At 49.1% G+C, this 18,906-nt stretch overlaps 2 protein-coding genes across 2 annotated transcripts in view; one reads left to right on the forward strand and one right to left on the reverse strand.

Moving 5' to 3' along the window:
* Positions 1–2,052: 2,052 nt before the first annotated feature.
* The window catches only part of TG (thyroglobulin), a 244,962-nt gene continuing 228,108 nt past the window's right edge, over positions 2,053–18,906 (reverse strand). The window contains exons 46-48 of the mRNA XM_059901660.1: positions 4,514–4,648; positions 3,175–3,365; positions 2,053–2,274 (exon numbers count right to left, since the gene is read on the reverse strand). Of these exons, the coding sequence (XP_059757643.1) occupies positions 2,156–2,274; positions 3,175–3,365; positions 4,514–4,648 (445 nt within the window). The 3' untranslated portion in view covers positions 2,053–2,155. The remainder of the gene's footprint in view (positions 2,275–3,174; positions 3,366–4,513; positions 4,649–18,906) is intronic.
* Positions 9,538–18,906, forward strand: part of SLA (Src like adaptor) — an 84,882-nt gene continuing 75,513 nt past the window's right edge. The window contains exon 1 of the mRNA XM_059901663.1: positions 9,538–9,647. The gene's annotated coding sequence lies outside the window, so the exon portion shown is untranslated. The remainder of the gene's footprint in view (positions 9,648–18,906) is intronic.

Raw genomic sequence — 18,906 nt, forward strand, 5'->3', positions numbered from 1 at the left:
GAATTGGTACTTTAACTGGAGACAGACTGTAGTTGAAACCAAGGGAACAAAGGTTCAGGGGTAGAATTTCAAGCACCCATTTCCTGATGGCAACACAAGAACAGGATTTCATTTGGGGGAGGAACATGAGACAGTGCTTATAGGACAAAACTTGGCACAGGGTGTGAGACCTCAGAAAACGGTGATGCTGCTATTGGTTTTGTCAGGGCCGGGTTGTGGGGAGAGCAGTGCCAGCAGGGCCTTCTGGACGCGTGAAGCCTCACCCCAAAGTCCACGCTGGCCACTTCCTCTCTCTCCCCCGGAGGAAATCTGAGCTCAAGGCTCTCCCAGAGCAGTCCTGGGTGGGCCACCCGGGCGTCAGCCTCCCTCCCATCCCTCCCTGACACAGTGTCAGGCCCCCCCAGGTCTTGAATCCTGCAGTGAGTTGAATTGTGTCCCCCCAAAAGACAGGTCCAAGTCTTCATCCAAGTACCTGTGGATATAAATTTATTTGGAAATACGGTCTTTGCGGTTGTAATTACGGATTTCAAGATGAGATCATTTTGGATGTAGGGTGTCCTTGTAAGAGACAGGAGAGGCAGATTTGACACATACAGAGAAGTCCGTGAGAAGATGGAGGAGAGATTGGTGGGACCCCACGGGTCACCAGCAGCCACCAGAAGCTGAGGGAGGGGCGTGAAAAGGATTCTCCCTCAGAGCCTTAGAGACACTGGCTCTGCCAACATCTTCATGTTGGATTCTGGCTTCCAGAACTGAGACCATTCATTACTGTTGTCTTAAGACCACCCTCCTCACCCTTTATGGTAATGTGGTATGGCAGCTTGCTTCCAGCATGGGATGCTGGCAGGAGGGGATGTGATGTCTGGAGCTGTGGCAGCTATGTTGTGTTAGTGAAGTGAGCCATCATCCATGTGCTGAAGATAGCAAAGAGGAAGGTTACAAAGTGTCTGGGTCCTTGATGGCATCACTGAGCCACTGATCAACCTTGGGACCATTTGCCTCTGGGAGTATTCTTTAGTTAAGGCATTGTAGTTGGGTTTTTGTTTACCTAAATGGAACAAAAAAAGCCTATAATGTAGGTTAGAGGTTACCTGGGGTTTTCAGTGATATAAATAGGTTTTACAGGACACATGATGTGGCTATAGATTTATGTGAAGTCCAGGAAGAGTGAGGAAACAGAGAAGTCAGGAGACCTGAGTTGAACTCTGATCCTCCACTTCGCCCCTGTGTGAATTTAGGCATAACATAAGGCTTTCTGAGCTCCGCCTTCCATATCTGCAAAATGGGGGTGATAGTCCCAACATATGAATATTCACTGACTTTGGTCTGAGTTCGAATGCAATGACGTGTGAACACATTTTATGACATGCCATGTAAATGACAGACTGTTAAGCGGCTCCACCTGCTTTGACTTTGGGTTAATTGTGTGTATGTATAATGGGGGTAGGGGTGGGGAAGAAAGAAGTTTTAAACAGAAGATTTGCCTTCATAAATGTGTCCCTCAGGAGGTGAATGATAAACTCAGGTGCTTATCTGGGATAAGCTACCTACCAACCAGTAGCTGGGGTGATAATTCTGCATCCTTGCACCTCCGCCCTCTCACACTCAACCAGGTCGATTCTACTTCCTGAAGAGTCCATGGATCTGGACCTCCCCTCCATCTCTGCCCTCACTGCCTCCTTCCAGACCACACTGTTTCTCACTCAGAAAAGTTTCCCAGCCCGAGTTGGTCTCCTACCTCCATTCTGGAACCTTCACAAGAGAACTCTTTCTAACACACAGGTGAGGCTGTGTCACTCTGGGGCCTGCCCTTGATGGATCCCCATTCCCTGGGTCACTGTTTACCTGCCTCTCTCTCCTTCTAGAGGGCAGGGTCCTTGCCTCCCCAGCACCCAGCAGGGCCTGATGCACAGAGGATGCTCCATCAGCATTTATTGGAAGGAAACAGCAGCCTGGGATTCAAACCTCTGGAGGATTATTAAGACATAGGTTGGCGTCTCCCAGGGATTTTCTTGAATTAACAAATCTGAGTCACCGATGCTTCTCTGCATGTAGACACTTTATTGAAAGTTAGTGGCTAAGTTGGAGAATAAGGTGCCCCGGGTGGCAGCTGGGGTGAGGTTGGCAGGGTTGGGGGGTGGATCTCGGGGGCTGGTCACTTGCTGTAGGTCTTGGAGCCAAACTCTGGGAGACCCAGGAGGTCTTCTGTCAGCCCAGAGCCAAACGGCTGGTCCTCCTCTTCACTCCCTGCTGACGGCCCATCCTCAGCTTCATCTGAAACAGGAGAGGCAAGGCTGGTCTAACCTGGCTCAGGACTTATCCTCCCTCGTCTCTTTCCCTTTGGCCCAAAGAGACCCCAGCCTCTGATGGGAGTTCCCTACTAATGCCCTACAGAGGGACATTTCTGGGGTGGGGCACCAGACTTACCTCCTGGCTCTAGGGACATGCTAAGGGTACAATGGACTTGGGTTCATCCACTGAGAAGATAAAAGCAGAGTTGAGAGTCTAAAATGTATGCTGGGCAAGCTTGCTTTCCTGCTGAATGCTCCACTCTTCCCCTCCCCACGTGAAGAGCTCCTGTCACGCTGAAAACCTCAGCCCTGCACCACCTCCCCCAGGAAGCCTTCCGGGGAGATGTGAGTCCTCCCTCCCTTGGGGTCTCACTAGCTTGGGGGTAGACTTCCATCATGGCACCCAAAACGCTGAAGGACATTCGCTGGGTTCTGTCACTCACTCCCCCACTCTTCTGGAAGCTTCTTAGGGCACTGCATTGATCTCTATATTCCCAGTGCCCTCATTATGATTCACTTCCTCTCAGCACTTTTGCAACAGGAAGTTCTCTTCAACAGGAAGCAGTGAAATACCCATTTCTCCCCTGGCTAGGAATCCCTCTCCAAGATGTTTCGTCCAAGTTGCCAAGGGCAGCAGGCATGAGGTTCAAGACCCTGCCTTCTTTCCCCACACCAATGCTGCCATTGGTTCCCTACTGAACCCGCCCAGCCCTCCCCACCCCGGGCCCCCCAGTGTCTTCTCCCTGTGCCCCTCCCATCTCCCATCAGAACAGGAGGCCCTTGACAAAGAGGAGCCCCCCCCCACCCCCGCAGACTGTGAGTTCCTCACAGGAAAGGGCAATGCCAATGGCATCCCAGTAACCCAGTGGCCCTGGATCCCTACCTGCTGAGGCCTTTAGAGACTGGATGTACTTGGACCAGAAGGAACAGTCGGCCTTTTTCAGGCCCTGTCGATTGGGGAGCAGGACACTGAACTCCTTGTAGCTCTCTGCACCATCACGGGGGACAAAGTCAGGCCAGGGGGATGCAAATCCAGGCGCTTTCCTGGAGAACTCATGCGGGTAGTTGGGATTTCTGGGGAAATGAGAAGAAAGAAAGAAAGTTTCCCATGAGGAAAGAAAGTTCCCCATGAGGGAAACTGCTCTCTCCTTTCATCACCTGGGACCACTTCCCACTTGCTCATGGTCTCTGAGGACCATGTCACACATCTTTAGGTGTCAGAGCAGGAGTTGAACCCGCCCTATCTGATTCCAGGGCTGTGCTCTTAACAGCTGCATTACACACAACAAAAGTTGCAGATGCCCTAACTCATCGCTCTTAGGCCATTTCTGGAAGAGGAAAGATGTGAGTTCGTGACCCAGCAGCGTTACTCAGGACCTAGTGCTGCCCTCCTGACTCTCTGAATGCTCAAGAGGTCACCGTGTCTCTCTCAGTCCTGGTGTCCTTTATCTGGACACCACAGCCAGTGTCTGGAATGCCTTTGTTTGCCCAAGGCCTGTGCAGGAAGGTGGGCCAGGAGCTGGGCAAACCTGTTGGCCACCTTCCTTCTGAAGGTCAACTTCCCTTTGAAGTTTCCAGGGGGCTGAGCGCCGTGCTAGGTGAGCACTGCTCGTCTGGTGTAAAGGGAGACAGGTAAACCACAGGGTGGAAAGGAGAGCAGGAACCAGTTCTGGAAGTGGGAAGGGTGAGTATGCTAGCTGGGCTAGAATAGAGGTGTGTGGGGAGGCCAGAGGTAGACAAGGAAGGGTCTCGAGTGTCGTAACTTCATTTGATCATCTAAGACAGTGGTTCTCAACTTGGGGTGATTTTGCCTTCCAGGGGCCATTTGGCAATATCTGAAATATTTCTGTTCTCACAACTGGTACAGGGGTGAGGTGCTCCCAGCATCTCATGGGCAGAGGCCAGAGATACTGCTAAACGGCCTACAATGCACAGGACGGTCCCACGCAAAGACTTATCCAGCCCTGGGTCAACAGTGCCGAGGGTGAGAAGTCTGATCTAGGGCCATCAAATGTGGCTGAACAAGGGAGTGAATGACTGGGATGTTTCTTTGCCGAGACTAATCTATGCAAAGGTCATTTTGGCTAGAAGCGGAGGCTGAGCCGGGGAGACCAGTGGTAGGGAGGAAAGGGTGAGTCCATCAACGCAAAGTGTGGCCTTTGAGTTCAGAATGAGGGGAGGGAATGCACAGGACAGCCTCCAGGCACACGTGGTCCACTCACCCAGATCGGATGAAGTTGGAAAAATACTGCATGATTTTCAGGGAAAGGCTTTTCTCCTCCAGAGTAAACTGCCCCTCGTAGGCAGGATAGAAGGGAAGCCCAAAGGCATATCGAACATCTGCCAGCAATTCCAAGCTGGGAAAACACATGGAAAGAAGAAGGAGCAAAAGTTAAAGGAATAATAAACTGCTGGAAGAACCAAATGAGCCAAAACCCAACATTTTTTGCCCAGTGAAGATTTTTCTCTCTTTATGTTTAGGATTACTGTTTGGTGCTTAGTTTAGTAGAGATTCTGCTTGGCCCTTAGTCCAATGGCCCCACTGGGGCAGATCCATGGCAAATCTATAGGTTAAAGTGTACCCAATGCTGAGCACTTAACTCCCTGGAAACATCTGTAAGTTTGTAAGCAATTTTCCAAGAGAATGTTCTCTTGACCACATTCCAACCATGATACTTAGAGTATCAACTGAACATTTGTTTGTTCAAAACAGGCTGCATTTTCAACCCCTTCTCTGTGCTAGTCCTTGTTCATAGATGGCTTATACTTTCCAGCTCTTCAAGGTTGCTATTCATCCATGGAACCAACTCTAACACAGTGCCTGGCACATAGCTGGTCAATAATATATATGCTGTGCTGAACTGGATATCTAATATGCAGCAGACAGGGGGGAATAAAGATTTGGAAGCCAGATGAGTGGTTTAAATGGACTGAGTTGGCACTGGGGTGACCAGTCCAGTGGTACAGGGGGCCATGGGAGTGAGCACCGGGAGAAAAGCTGGAGGGACTTTACAGCTGTGTAGTAGAGAATCTGGCTTTTCCCAAGGAGAAGTCTGGCCTTTGCCCTCTGGTGTCTGGGAGGTAATCCATGTCATACCTGATACGAGTGTCTTTGTTTAGGGCAGCGGCTGGCCATGCTGGACCTTCTGTAAATGTGGCCTCACTCAGCAGTCTCAGCGCAGGGGCCGGCCATGCCAAAGATCAACCACGTGACTTAGGGTGGGGGGCTTTGGGTCACATGGTAACAGTCAACCTGGAGGCTGACACCAACCGCACAGGCAGTCAATCATGCCTATGTAACGGGGTCCCAATCAAACCTCTGAACACCAAGTCTGGGGGAGCCTCCCTGGCCGGCACCACTGTGTGTGCATCGTCATACGTCAATGCCCAGAGGGTGACCCCTCCTGATTCCATGGGGAGAGGACAGCGGAGCTCGTGAGTGGAAACCCTCCAGGCCCGCCGCTATGTCGCTCTTCCTTTGTCTGATCTTAATCTGCATCCTTTCCCTGTGACGACCTCAACCACGAGTACAGCAGCTTTCCGTGAGGTCTGTGAGTCTTTCTAGTGAATTATCAGACCAGAGGGTGATTTGAGGAACCCCCCCGAATTGCACTTGGCATTAGAAATGAGCATGATCTTGTGTGGCGACTGTGTTCTCTGACCTTGTAATTGGCCTAATTTATCACAAGAGCCAATCTCTAATCTTACAGACGAGGAAGACAAAGTTCAGAGAGGTTTCCTGACTTACGCAGAGACACGCTGTAACTTGAGCAGCGGAGTCGGGTCAGGAACGTTGCTAGGGAGCGTGATGCTAAGCAAAGGCCTGGAGGGGCCCAGGGGCACCGTCCCCGGGTCGTGGCTCCTCCAATTTCAAGCTGTGTGACTTCTCGAAAATTACTTGACCTCCCTGATTCCCTGCTTCATCATCTAGGGAATGGGTATAAAATACCTACTGCACGGGGTTGTTGTGAAGCTGGAAATAAGATGGTGTATGCAGTAGGTACTTAAAAGCCTGGCCCACTTCTTTCTCATCCATCATTCTAAATACTTCCGGATGTAATCAACCACCTGTAAGGTATCAGCAGTGTCTCTGGCCAGGCGATCAGTGATTCTCATCCACGCTGGTGTAATGGGCAGATATACCCATTGGACAGATGTCCTGAGAAAGGGCTCAGACCAGGTGGCTCCTAGGTAAAGGCAATCTGTACAGAGGCTAAACGACTCTAAATCAAGATGCAAAGTTGTGTGAATAGACAGTGTGACGCTGGCTCAGGGTGACTCACTGTGATGACCCCAGAGACGGGAAAGGGGGCCCTCAAGATTAGGGATGTGAAGGGGAACATTTCAAGCCAAGAGGGGGCCTTCTCTGCTATCCCTTGCCTGCTCATGTTGGGAACTGAGGTGACCCACCGGCGTGGGGCTGAAGCTGGAAGCCAGGCACCTGGCCCAGCCTGGGGACTTCTGAGGGGCTCGAGAGCTGGAACTCCTCCTTTCATCGTAAGAATTATCAGCAGGTGTACATGTGACTAGTAGCAGGGCACAGAAGAAACGACACACCACTGAGTCACTCAGCTGAGACCCCGCTCTGTCACTTGTCACCCGTGTAACTTTGGATGAGTCATTGGATGACTTTGGATGAATTCTCTGAGGCTTAGTTTCTACATTGTGAGATACAGACCAGAGCAGCCATTGCACGTGGAAGCTATTAAAACAAGTGTTTCACAAATGCCAGGAACTACTGTGATTATGATTATTATGTGTGAATATCGGGCACCTCCACTGGAAGGCATCATAGAAGGAACACGAGACAGTGTGAGCCACACAGGACGAACAGCACTCGGTCAGGATGGAGAGAATAACAGCCCCAAAGGGTGATGTCTCTTTGCAACTGCTGTCAGGTACCCCGACCCTCTTAGAGCAGCTGTAAGCTTTATTTCATTCCTGAGCAGGAAGCAGGAAGAGGCAGTGGCATCAGAACTTATAGGTCCTGGGACCCGAAGAGCCAAGTTCTTTGTCCAGCTCTGGTCAAGCTCAGACAAGAGCCCAGAGTCTGCGGCCGCCAAGCTGGCCTGCTCAGCGGCCAGCCCTCCTGAGCGCCTGTTCAGAGCTGCTGTTTCCTGAGTGCCCGAGATGTGCCAGGGACTGTGGCTGGTGTTTTATCAGCAACTTTCAGGACCAGCCAGGAAGTAAAGGGTATCATCTGCATCGTTTCCAGGCAATGACCCAAGGCTCAGAAAGGTGAAGTGACACGGGAGAGCCAGGATCGGAAGCTGTTTCCCAGACCCCAAACCCTGTCTCTGTCTACTCTACCTCTGCGGGTGCAGCGCTGAGGACCAAATACCCATTAATTTGGGTATTAATGCCCCAAATTCTCAGTGGTGTTTTAAGATCCATAAAAGGAAAAGGAACACAGGACAAAAACATGCCGGGAAGATAGACATTGTAAGAAGGGCGATAAAAAATCTCTCACTAATACCCACGCTTGGTTGTTACAAATCACTGTCGCCTTGATTGTCTCAAGGGCCCCGTGAGTAGGTGGTATTGGAATGATTCATGGAGTTTTACACTGGAGGAAACTGAGGCTCCCAGAGGCCATTTTCCTCCCAAGGCCCTGAAACTCAGCGGCGATGCCAGGACCAGGTCTGGATTCCAAGGCCCGTCGTCCTCTTGGCCTTGTTGCATGGGGTCGTCCAGCGGCACCACTACCACCACTGGACTGGCTGAGGTCTGTGCGTCTCAGTGGCTGCGTAGGAACCAGGGGAGCCCGGAGTCGCAGGGGTCAGCCCCTCTCCCCGCTGCCCCGACCCCTGGAACCGCTCCTCCCCTACAGTGTGTGGAAGGGAAACGTCTCGGAAGGCCCTGTAGAGAAAGTGACTCTATTCCTTTCCTGCTGCTGCCCCCTAAGAAATGCCACAAACTGAGGGGCTTAAAACAACACACATGTACTATCTCACAGGCTCTGGAGTTCAAAGGTCCAGCATGGGTCTCACTGGGCCAAAATCAAACGGTCAGCGGGCTTCATTCCTTTGGGAGTGGCTGCGGGAGAATGCTTCCTGCTCATCGGGGGTGTGACAGAATTCAGATCCCCGAGGGGAGGGACCCAGGTTCCCGTTCTGTCGCGGGCTGTAAACTGAAGGCCATTCCCAGAGGCCACAGTTCATGGTCCTCTTTCTCTATCCTCAAAGCCATCAACAGTCAGTGGAGACCTTCTCTCTTCCCATCTCTCTGACCCACTCCTCTGGCCCCTCTCCTGCTTTGGGGAACTCGTGTCGTTAGATCAGGCCCACCTGGGTAATCCTGAATCATCTCCCATGTCAAGGTCCTTAATCTTAATCCCATCTGCCAAGACCCTTTGCTACGTAAGGGGACATATTCACATGTTGGGTGGGATTCGGATGTGGACATTTGGAGGGGCCATATCCTGCCTTCCACAGTGGCCTTTTCCACTGTTTCTTCCAAAGAAAGCTGCATTCCAAATGGTGCAGTGAGCAGAGTTCAAATCCTGGCTCGATCATGTAAAGCTGTGAAATCCTGGAGAAGGTGTATAACCTCTCTGAGCCTCACTCTCCTCATCTGTAAAATGGTGACACAATCATGCTTCCAAACATTGAATGAGGTTTAGCAACAAAATTTTTCAAATCTCTTGCTCAGTATCTGGCTCCAGTGTTCATTCCTATTTTCTTTTCCCCATAAGAACCATCAGAAAGCTTAGGAATAAGGGTCTTTAACTTGAGGGTCCATTATAGGGTTTCAGAGGACCACAAGTTCCCTGAAATTAGGTGTAACATGCTGTGACACTGTGTATGTGCCTCCTTCTTGGGAGAAGCTTTCATAGTTCTCAAGAAGATCTGTGCCGATGGTGTGATGGTAAACGCTTAATGATTGGCTTTTGCCAGTTTCCACAGTCTCCCACCACAGACAATGCCAAACTACCAAAGGGACGTCATAGCACATGAAGTTGGGGAAAGATGTGCACACCGGCTCCTGTGAGCACACACAAGCTGGCTCCAGCCCACCACCCAAAGTTTACAGAGCGCTGCTTTGGGGAAAGGCCTGGCCTTGCAGCCCATCTGATCTGTTTAATTTGAGAGCTTGTTGTGCATGAGGACTGCTGCTTTGTTTTTTCCTTAGCAGGGCTGATCTTTATCAGGATGCTAGAGTTATTTCAAGCTGCTGAAGGCAGACATCTGGAGGAGGGGCAGGCAGTGGGAGCCTTGGAAGAGGGCATATGGGATCGGAGCACCAAGGCCTCAGTGAGTCTGGGCTGAGAGTCCCTGACCCTCTGGAGGAAGAAGAGGGATTTGGATTCAGTGTCAGCAGAGGGAGACACGGAAGGACACTCCAGGGACTGACGAGGTAAAAGGAGAAACTCGCTAGCTGAATGGCTGCAGTGCTGCAGGTTGAGGCAGACAGTTCATGCCTATTGATTTGGCTTCTTGGCTCTGTGCTGGATTTGATCACTGATACGTCATATGCCCAGACTTGGGGCACTCATGTGGGTATATGGTCACACTGCTTTTATTTAGCTTTTCGGTGTCATTTGCTGTCTTTGATAATAATCTTCCCATCATCCTTCCCTAACCTGATAGTCACTCATCCTATCTCAGACCAGCTCTGGATCTTCCCATCGTCCCATGTGGACGTGGGGTCTAGGAAAGCTCCCTGCCCAGGCTGGGTGAGCTTGGCTCAAACCCCACTTCCACCACTGACTCTCGGCTGCTCTACCTGTGAAATGGGTCTGATCATCCCTGTTCAGCCTCCCCCGTGGTATCACCAGATCCTCACAGACTGATGGTGGATGGAAATCTCTCTAAAAACTACAAATTGCCATCCAAACAAGAGCTACTGTTGCTGGTGCTGGTGACGGTACATTTAGCCAGAGTGCGGAAAGAACTGAACAGCCACAGAGCCCGGGGGATAACTGAGCGTGTGCTTCGGTTTCAGGATGTGAATACCGTTCAGTGAGGACAGTGGCAAAACACTGCCTGTCGGGGCAGGACTGTACCTGAGTCATATTTGCCAAATGCCTACTGTGCACCGTGCTCTGAATAGGTGCTGGGGGAAAAGAGGAATAAGTCTGCCCTCCATCAGGGAGCTCACAGTCTAACAGGAAATGCAAAGAAGCCAACATTAAAAAAATAAAATTCTGTGGGTTGCATGATAGATAAGTAGATATCAAATGATAGAATTGCTTACAAACTTCATAAAAAGAGAGAGAAAAGCTATACTACTTGTTTCACGCAAGGGAATGGAGAGGAGTTTGTAGAAAGTCAGAAAGGAGAAATTATGGTTGATGTGTGCCTTGAAAGGTGAGTGGAGGTCTCTAGGAGTGGGTGAAGTGTGGACGGGTGTCCGGGCAGAGACTCGGGGTGTGTGAATCACAGACGGGGTTCTGCGCTTCGTACAGAGGATGGGGTGGGAGGTGTGGCCTGGCACAGAGGGGCGGAGGCAGAACGGGGAGCTATGGCAGCAGGTGACGGAGTCTCCAGTGCTCTGGGCCTCGTGTATTGTGAGAAGTGCATCACGCTGAAAAACGAAATTGGAGTTTTTCCTGATCCAGGAAAATCAAAATTTGGGAACCACTCAAGTGCATGCTCGCTAAGGTCTTTAGGCTCCGGTCCTGTGAAAGGCATGAGGACTGAGGCCAGAGGAACTGAGGGCCACATCTTAAGGGATAGAGAACGTTGGCAGTTTCTACACAAGCCAGTCACAAGCTGCATCTCTTTTGGAACGATTGCTGGAGTGGGCTGGGAAGAAAGCTTAGAACTGAGAAATCACAGGGTGGCTGCAATTATCCAGGAGAGATGGAAGTTTGGTTCTTTTTGCAGATTGTCCCCCGACCTTACCTGTCAAGCATCCCACTCATCTTAAGTCTGCTGGTGTGAATGTGCAGGGCGGCTCAGTCTGCATTCCAGCAAGTCAAAAGCCAAAGCCACCTTTCAGAGACTATTCACGTACAAGCTCCTGACCTGAGCTCTGCTTCCAGTATAAGAGGCATCACGCATGGACACTGGGGCTCGTTAGGGAGCACGACTGAGATGGTGTCCCCAGAGGAACGCACTTGACCCTGGGCCCTGCTGACACAGTGACCTGAGCTGGGGAGCAGGGTGAGGAGAGGGACTGGGTAGGATCTTTCTTGACATAAACCGGCCCCATGTTCACCTTCCAGGGGTTGAAGAGGCTGTTGGCTGGGGCCCATTGCTCCACCCCACCTCACTGGATTGATTTGAGAGTCTGCTGTCCCAGAGATTTCCATCCTTGTTGTTCTGTCTGAAAGAGGAAGTTTGTTGACCTCATCCCCATAAAATATACTCCTTTTTTTTAATCTTTAGCCAGCATCTCTAGATAACTTCCTCCAAAAGAAATTAGGGAACACGGAGGAATAAAAGGCCTTCTGCTTCCCAGGATTTTTTCTTTTTTTTTTTTTTTTTGAGGGATTGTTAAATAACTTACAAACAGGAGTTTACCAGCGTACTTCTCTTTGGGCAAATCTAATATTCAAAAGTTCAGATGCTGCCTAGGGATTAATCAAGAAGTAATTATATGCTTTGGCTTGCGTTTTACAAAGAGATTCGCTACGCAATACTTTAAATAATACAATCCCATCCCCGGCCCCAGATGAAATACTTGCAATATTTCCATAACTCCCTAAAGCCCAGCACAGCTGGATGATATATGGTTTGGCAAATCAGGCGAAGCTTTCAGCGGACTTGCTGGATTAACCTGGACATTTTATTCTCTATATGAGACATAACAACTGTTGCTCAGAAAAGGCTGAACTTTCCTGGTCCAACACATCTACTCTCACCAGGAAGTTAGATGTTTACCAAGAGCCAACTGTGTTCATCACTGAGCTGTCTGTGCCAGTTAGTTCTCCTTGTAAGCATAGAGCTTAATTAAATGCATTACATATCACGTGGATGCCCCACTTTCAAGAAACCAAAAGTGGACATCATAGAGCTTGCATTATGGTTATGGGTTTGCACAAATTTCAAAGGGAGAACTCCAAACCACATTTTCCTACTCAAACTTTTGACCCTGCACGAGAAGAATGGCAAGTAAATGCACATTTGTACGCTTAGAGTGAAAATTAAATGTTTAAGGCATATTCATTAGTCATAAGTTCCCACTTTAATTGATTTTTTTTGATTAACTAGATGACCATCATATTGGAAAACAGGGTTTCTATTCTACATTCAATTAAAAATCTGGTTTTTAGTGAGTTGTGTTATGAGTGTGAGAGAAAAGACCAAGGTGCATTCTATATAACCTGTCTTAAAAATCTCCAATGACTTTCCATCATACTCAGATAAAATACTATCTCTTTGCTTGCCACAGCTTACAAACTCTTATGTGAACTGCAAGACCCTGTCTTTTTTCCCCATATCTCCAACTACTCTCCTCCTCTTCAATAAACTCCAGCTCTCTGTCCTTCTTTATCCTCAAACATGTCAATCCCTTTCCCTTTCTCCTTTCTAGGGCAGTTATCTGAATTTACTCTACATATTTATTCGCATATTGTCTGTTCTTTGCACCCTAGCCCTAGACCCTCATCAGCCCACCCCCTGACTACAGTGTTAGTCTCAAGATGGTAGCCCTTCTCTGTCTTACCAGCTGCTCCATCTCTAGGATCTCCATCTCAGAGAATCTGGGGCATAGAAGACAGTAATTATTTGTCGAATCAGTGTTGAAGAGGATATATAGCACAAGCCCTTATACATCATGAATTTGGCTTCAGTCTCAGAAAATGATTTACTTCCATCTTTACTGGGAAATAATCTTGTTAATCACACAGGATGTAGCCAGGCCAATGGACCCAGTTCAAGAATTCAACCACTTAATAGTTGCTTTGGTTTGCTAATTCCAACTAATTCACCAAGACAGTCAACTAAAAACACAATATTTTGAATCTGGAATGTTAAAGGCCCCTGGAATGCACAGAAACATCTAGAATGCCAATGCAGTGGTGTGCAAAATATCTTGAGTCTGGAATTGATGCCTTTGTTTTTCCAGGGTTGGGACAACTTGTGAAGGAGGAACATTACTGCCTCTTTAGTCATTCTGATAATTTTTCTTCTCAGAACCTTAGTTGTCCTAAAAGGAAAATAACCCAAATATTGGCCATCTACAACATGCCAAGTATTTAATGTACATTGACTTGAATCTTCACACTATGAAGTAGATGTAACTACACCTATTTTCTAGGTGAGGAAACTAAGGTGAAGGAACTTGCTCAAACGCAGATAGCTAACAAATGGAAGAAATGGGATTAACACCCTAGTTGGTTTAACCTCCAAGGATGTGTTCTTTCACTACACTGAACTGCTTTTCGCAAAATTAAAGAATCGTCCAACATCCTACATGGAGCCTGGGTAGGTGTTTAATCCCAAGAGCCCTACCCCACTGCCCATTCAAAGTCAAGTCTCATCTCTCTAAAATGCCTCTGCACCGCTGAGGCGTGGGAATGACATCTCAGGACTCTGGGGACGAAGGACTTTGGAATAAGGACCTGAACACAGCACATAATTCAAGCATGATGGCTCACACACAGCCCCAAGGTGAATTTCCATGGGACACGATGAACTGGTGCCACCCCCAGGAATCTTAAGATGATGGGCCCCCATCTCCCCTCTGAAGTGGCCACAGCAACTCTTTCAGGAGCTAGTACACAAAAACCACTTCTTCCGTGGTTGCTTTCTTCCTGGATCTTGTTCATTCCAACGTGGGTTCTCCCAGCATAATACATTAAGCAGTATTAGTAGCACCTACTGAGTGCCAACTTTATGCCAGCCAGCTAGCTAGGCCGTTTGCATGTTTTGTCTTATTTGATCCCGACACTCTCCTATAAGTGTACTATTATTAGCTCCATCTATGGATGAGGAAACCAAAGCTCAGAGACGTCGTCACTTGCCAGAGGCTCAAAGTGAGAGACAGAGCCAGGATAAGCCCCCTAAGGACCGGCAACACCAGAGAATACATCAGTGCTCCCTTCTACATTTGCTGGGGCCTGGCTCCTGGAGGTGTGCTGGAGGGGGATCCCCCAAACCTGGGCTGGCCACAGGGTCTTGGAGTCCGTGGCTCGTGAGTGGCAGAGTACACAATGGGGGTCCCTCCTAGGAAGACACTTGGGCGAGAGTGTCCTTTGGGAGGAGCTGGTTAGAGAGAAAGACATCAACTGTAATTGACAAGATGGCGATGCCGGGAGGGAGGACAGAGTCCCAGCAGAGCGTGGGAGGTGGCGCCTAGACACAGCTGGGCAGGAGAGAGGACGCCCACGGCCTCAGACCTAGGAGCGGACAGCAGGCCAGGGTCCTGCTTGGTGTGACCACGGGAGACAACCTGCCAGCCTTCCAGGTGAGCTCTGTAACAGAAGAGCCAGATGCTCCGGTTCATGGTGCGCTGTGGTCTGCCTGGGGGTCCGTGGGACCAGGGACGGTATCTGGTGGCGGGGGGATCTTGTGTTGATTCAGGGGTAAGATCTGAGAAAGGGGTCACACCTTCTCTCCAGGTGGTGTTAGTGATAACTCCCGTTTTAAGGGATGCCAGCAGTGCTTACCAACAGAGGACCATTTTGGGCCCCAAGGGACAGTGGCCTTGCCTGGAGACATTTTCAGTTGTCACAACTCGGAAGGTGCTTCTGGTATTGAGTGGGTGGAGGCCAGAGATGCCGCTAAACAGCACAGAACGCACAGGACAGCCCTCCACGGCAAAGAGTTATCCAGCCTGAAAGGTCAGCAGTGTCCAAATTGAGAAACCCTGGATTACAGTCATCACTGAAAATCCCTCTTCATGAAACAGCGGGCTATAGATGGGAGCCATGGAGGAAACTGGCTCAAAATCTCCCCAGTGAGCAGAATGGAGCAAAAGAAAGCTGCTAAGCTTTGTCCTCGTGTCAGTAGTCTTGGTGAGCAAAGCTGCCAGGCATTGTGGTGTGTACAAACACATACACACACCCACACACACCCCCTAGATGCAGACACTGCACCCCTGAACCCTTCCAGCAGCCCTGTGGGACATGCACTATTACTCTCCCCTTGGATAGATAAAGATGCATGGAGGCTCAGAGAGGTTAAGCAACTTGTCCAAAGTCGCACAGCTAGCAGGTGGACCTAGCCGTGGCAGGCACTCAGAGGCTTTGGGTTGAAGTGGGTGCAATTGAAAGAAAACTGGAGAAAGGGCAGGAGGCAGGCTTTGAGTCCAGACTGCCGCTTACAACTCTGTGACTGGGACATAATTCCAGTCTTCTCTGGGCATTTGTTTCTTTATCTGTAAAATGAGTTGGATGAAATCATCTTACATAGTCTATGATTCTTTGAATCTGGATCTTAAAATTGCACCTTCTTCTCACACTGTAGATTTTCCTTTTTTTGTCTCCTCCCCCATCCATTACACTTATTCTTTCCTCACAAAAGTTGGCCCTCAATTTCAGAGATGCAAATCTCATCTACATAATCCAGGTGAGCATGCAATGCTGTGATCAATTAACAAGAGTCTGCAAGAAAGTGGTAATTTATTGTGTTTTGTTCACTAGCTATGCCAGGAAAGCTAATATATGCTCACAGACAGATGGCTGAAACCATAAGGCACGCGCATATATTTTAAGTCTGTAGATTTCAGCCAGAAATAAATGAGAGTGTGACAGCTCCAGGGCAGAGTGAGAGAGATGTCTTTTCGAGCAGAAAAGATAAACTTGCCAACAATGGGTTAGTTTCTATGATTCATTCATTGATTCAAGTACCTACTATATAGATGGCACCATATTATGGTCGTGGTGGGGAGAGATGATATATGCCCAGAAAGATATCAAGAACGTGTTCTGATGGACGAGAATAATGACACACTCTTACCACTTTGTTTGCCAGGTCCCGTTCTATACACAAATGATCACAATAACCCTCTGAAGTAGGTACGATTATTATTCTTCCCATTTTCAGTTGAAGAAACTGTCACCAAGGAGGTTAAGTGACTTGCCTTAGGTCCCTGAGCTAATAAGAGTCAAGATGGGTTTCTAACAAGGCAGTTGGCCCAGAGTCGCTGCTCTACCCAAGACACTTTCTGCCTTTGTACAGTTGGCAACATCTCTGCCTGTAAAATGTTTCAGTGGCTCTGAGTGTCTCTTTCCTCCCAAACTGATAAAATGTCAGAGTCAGAAGGTGTCTGAAAGGTGATTGAGCCCAGACATTTTTCACATCTCTGTAAACTGAATGACCTTGAAATTTTACTTGAAGCTCAGTTATGAAGTAGAGAGAAAGGGGCTGGGAAGCTCGGACCCTCCATCTCGCTCTCCTCCTCCCCCGGGTCCACAGAGCCCAGTGAAGAATCAAGTACTCCTGACCTGTCCCACCTCCTTACTCCCATTTTGCAGATAGCAAAACCGAGCCCCAAGGAGCCTGTAAACTAGAGTGGAAGAGACCCTTTCCCACCTGTCAACTGAGGTAGTTGGATCAGCTTCTGTCCTTCAGCATGATTTCCTGAGCACCTACTATACCTCTTCTGTGCCAGGAGGGTCTCTAGGCCCTGAGGTGACCCGGGAGGCACTTTGTGTGGTTCTGATGCACGGGCGTGGCTTCCTTTCAAGGAAGGTTCTGTGGATCAGCGCAGTGGCGGCCTGTCTGTGGGTCCCCAGAGGGGCGTGAGGATGCTTTTCAGCAACAGAGAAACCCAAACTGGCCACAAGAGACTGAGGATGTGGTTTGGATTCTGTTCAAGGGCTGCTCCTCCGGGAACCACCCCGATCCCAGGTCCAGAACAGCCTGCTTTGCACCCTTGCCCCTCGGGAGCCTCCCCAGCAGGGCTGTCACGTTAGAGAGAAGGGTGGTGCTTTGGGTTGAACTCTGTCCCCCTTCAAAGATATGCCGGAACCCTGACCTCTAGGACCTCAGAATATGACCTTCTTTGGGAATAGGGTATTTGCAGAGATAAGCAAGTTAAAATGAGGTCATTGCGGTGGGCCTTAATCCAGTCTGACTGGTGTCCTTATAAAAAGGAGAAATTTGCACACAGACACACAGTGGAAAGATGTTGTCTGCAAGCCAAGGAATGCCTGAGGCCTCCAGAAGCTGGGGCATGGGGTGCCTGGAGCAGATCGTCCTCTAGAGCCTCCAGAGGGAGCGCGGCCGTGCCAACACCTTGATTTCAGACTCCCGGCCTCCGTAACGGTGAGATGATACCTGTTGTTCTAAACCCGCCAGGGTATGGTACTCTGTAACAGCAGCCCTAGGAACCAAACACAGGTGGGCTCAAAGCATTACTGATGCTGGTTGGAATCATATGGATCCTTTTGCTACGTTATGTTTTGATTGCTTTTGTCCTCATATAACAGGTGCAGTTCTTATTTTTTTGCCACTTGGAACTTTTGGAGTTCCAAGGTGTATGCACATGTTGAAGGCTTTTGAGGGACTTGCTGCAGGAGTATCGCGGCTTCTGCTACAATCTCTGCCGTAAAGGAGGGGAAGGCGGAGAACCAGCTTGAAGAACTCGTGCTCTGGGCGTGAACTCCTGAGAGCCCTGGCATTTGGGAGCACTCCACGATGCCTGGCCTCCCTGGATGTGGTCTGGCCTCCTGGACGTGGTGGCCACGGGATTATGAGACTTCCTTTCATCTCTGTCCAAACCCTCGGTTCTTCTCACCATTCCTTCTCTCCCGAATGCCTTCTCACCAGAACCCTAGCCTGGCATTTACTTCCCTTCCCACAACCTGGAGGCAGTTGCTTGAATCTAGAAAGTAAATCAAGTTGGAATTATAAATAATTCTAAGCAGAGAGACCGCGTGTTTTAGTGGAAAGAGAATTCTGGGGCTCGGAGAAGCTATGAGTAGGTCACTGCTGTATAACCGACTGTTGCTTGTCCTTGGGGAAATCACGTGGAACTCCTTGAACCTCAGACTCTTTATCTGTAACACAGAGATGCTCTTTTCAACACCGCTGGCCTCATAAAGATGGATGTTCCGTGAAGTGTTATAAATTGAATAACCCGTTGGGGGAAACCAGGTAAAGAGTGCTTGTTTAGGAAAAATGTTTGGGGGCCTGTATTAGTTTCTCATGGCTCCTGTAACAAATTACCACAAACTTTGGTGACTTTATAGCAACAGAGATTTACTGTCTCATAGTTCTGGAGACCAGGAGTCCAAAATCGGTGTCACTGAGCCAAACTCCAGGTGTGGGCAGGGCCAGGCCCCCTCTGGAGGCTCTAGGGAAGAAGCCACTCCTCTTTCCTCCAGCTCTGGTGGGTGCTGGCATTTCTTGCTTGTGGGTGCATCACTCCAATCTCTGCCTCTGTGGTCACGTTGCCTCCTCTTCTATGTGTAGCAAATCTCTCTCTGCTCTCTCTTATAAGGACACTTGTGAATGCATTTAGGACCCACTGGGAAAATTCAGGATAGTTTTCCCACGTCAAGATCCCTAACTTAATCACATCTGCAGGCCCCCTTTTCCTTATAAGGTAACATTTACAGGTTCCAGGGGTTAGGACCTGGTATCTTCAGGTGACCATTATTCGACCTACTATAGGGATGTTGCCAATTATAATAAGAAATCGTGTATGTTTGTAAGATGTCCCTTAATGCTGTTGCAAAGCAACACAGGTTAAAGCGGGATAATTTATAATCCAGATATTA

The sequence above is a fragment of the Balaenoptera ricei genome, chromosome 17 (assembly GCF_028023285.1).
Source record: "Balaenoptera ricei isolate mBalRic1 chromosome 17, mBalRic1.hap2, whole genome shotgun sequence".
In the NCBI taxonomy this organism is placed as follows: Eukaryota; Metazoa; Chordata; class Mammalia; order Artiodactyla; family Balaenopteridae; genus Balaenoptera; species Balaenoptera ricei.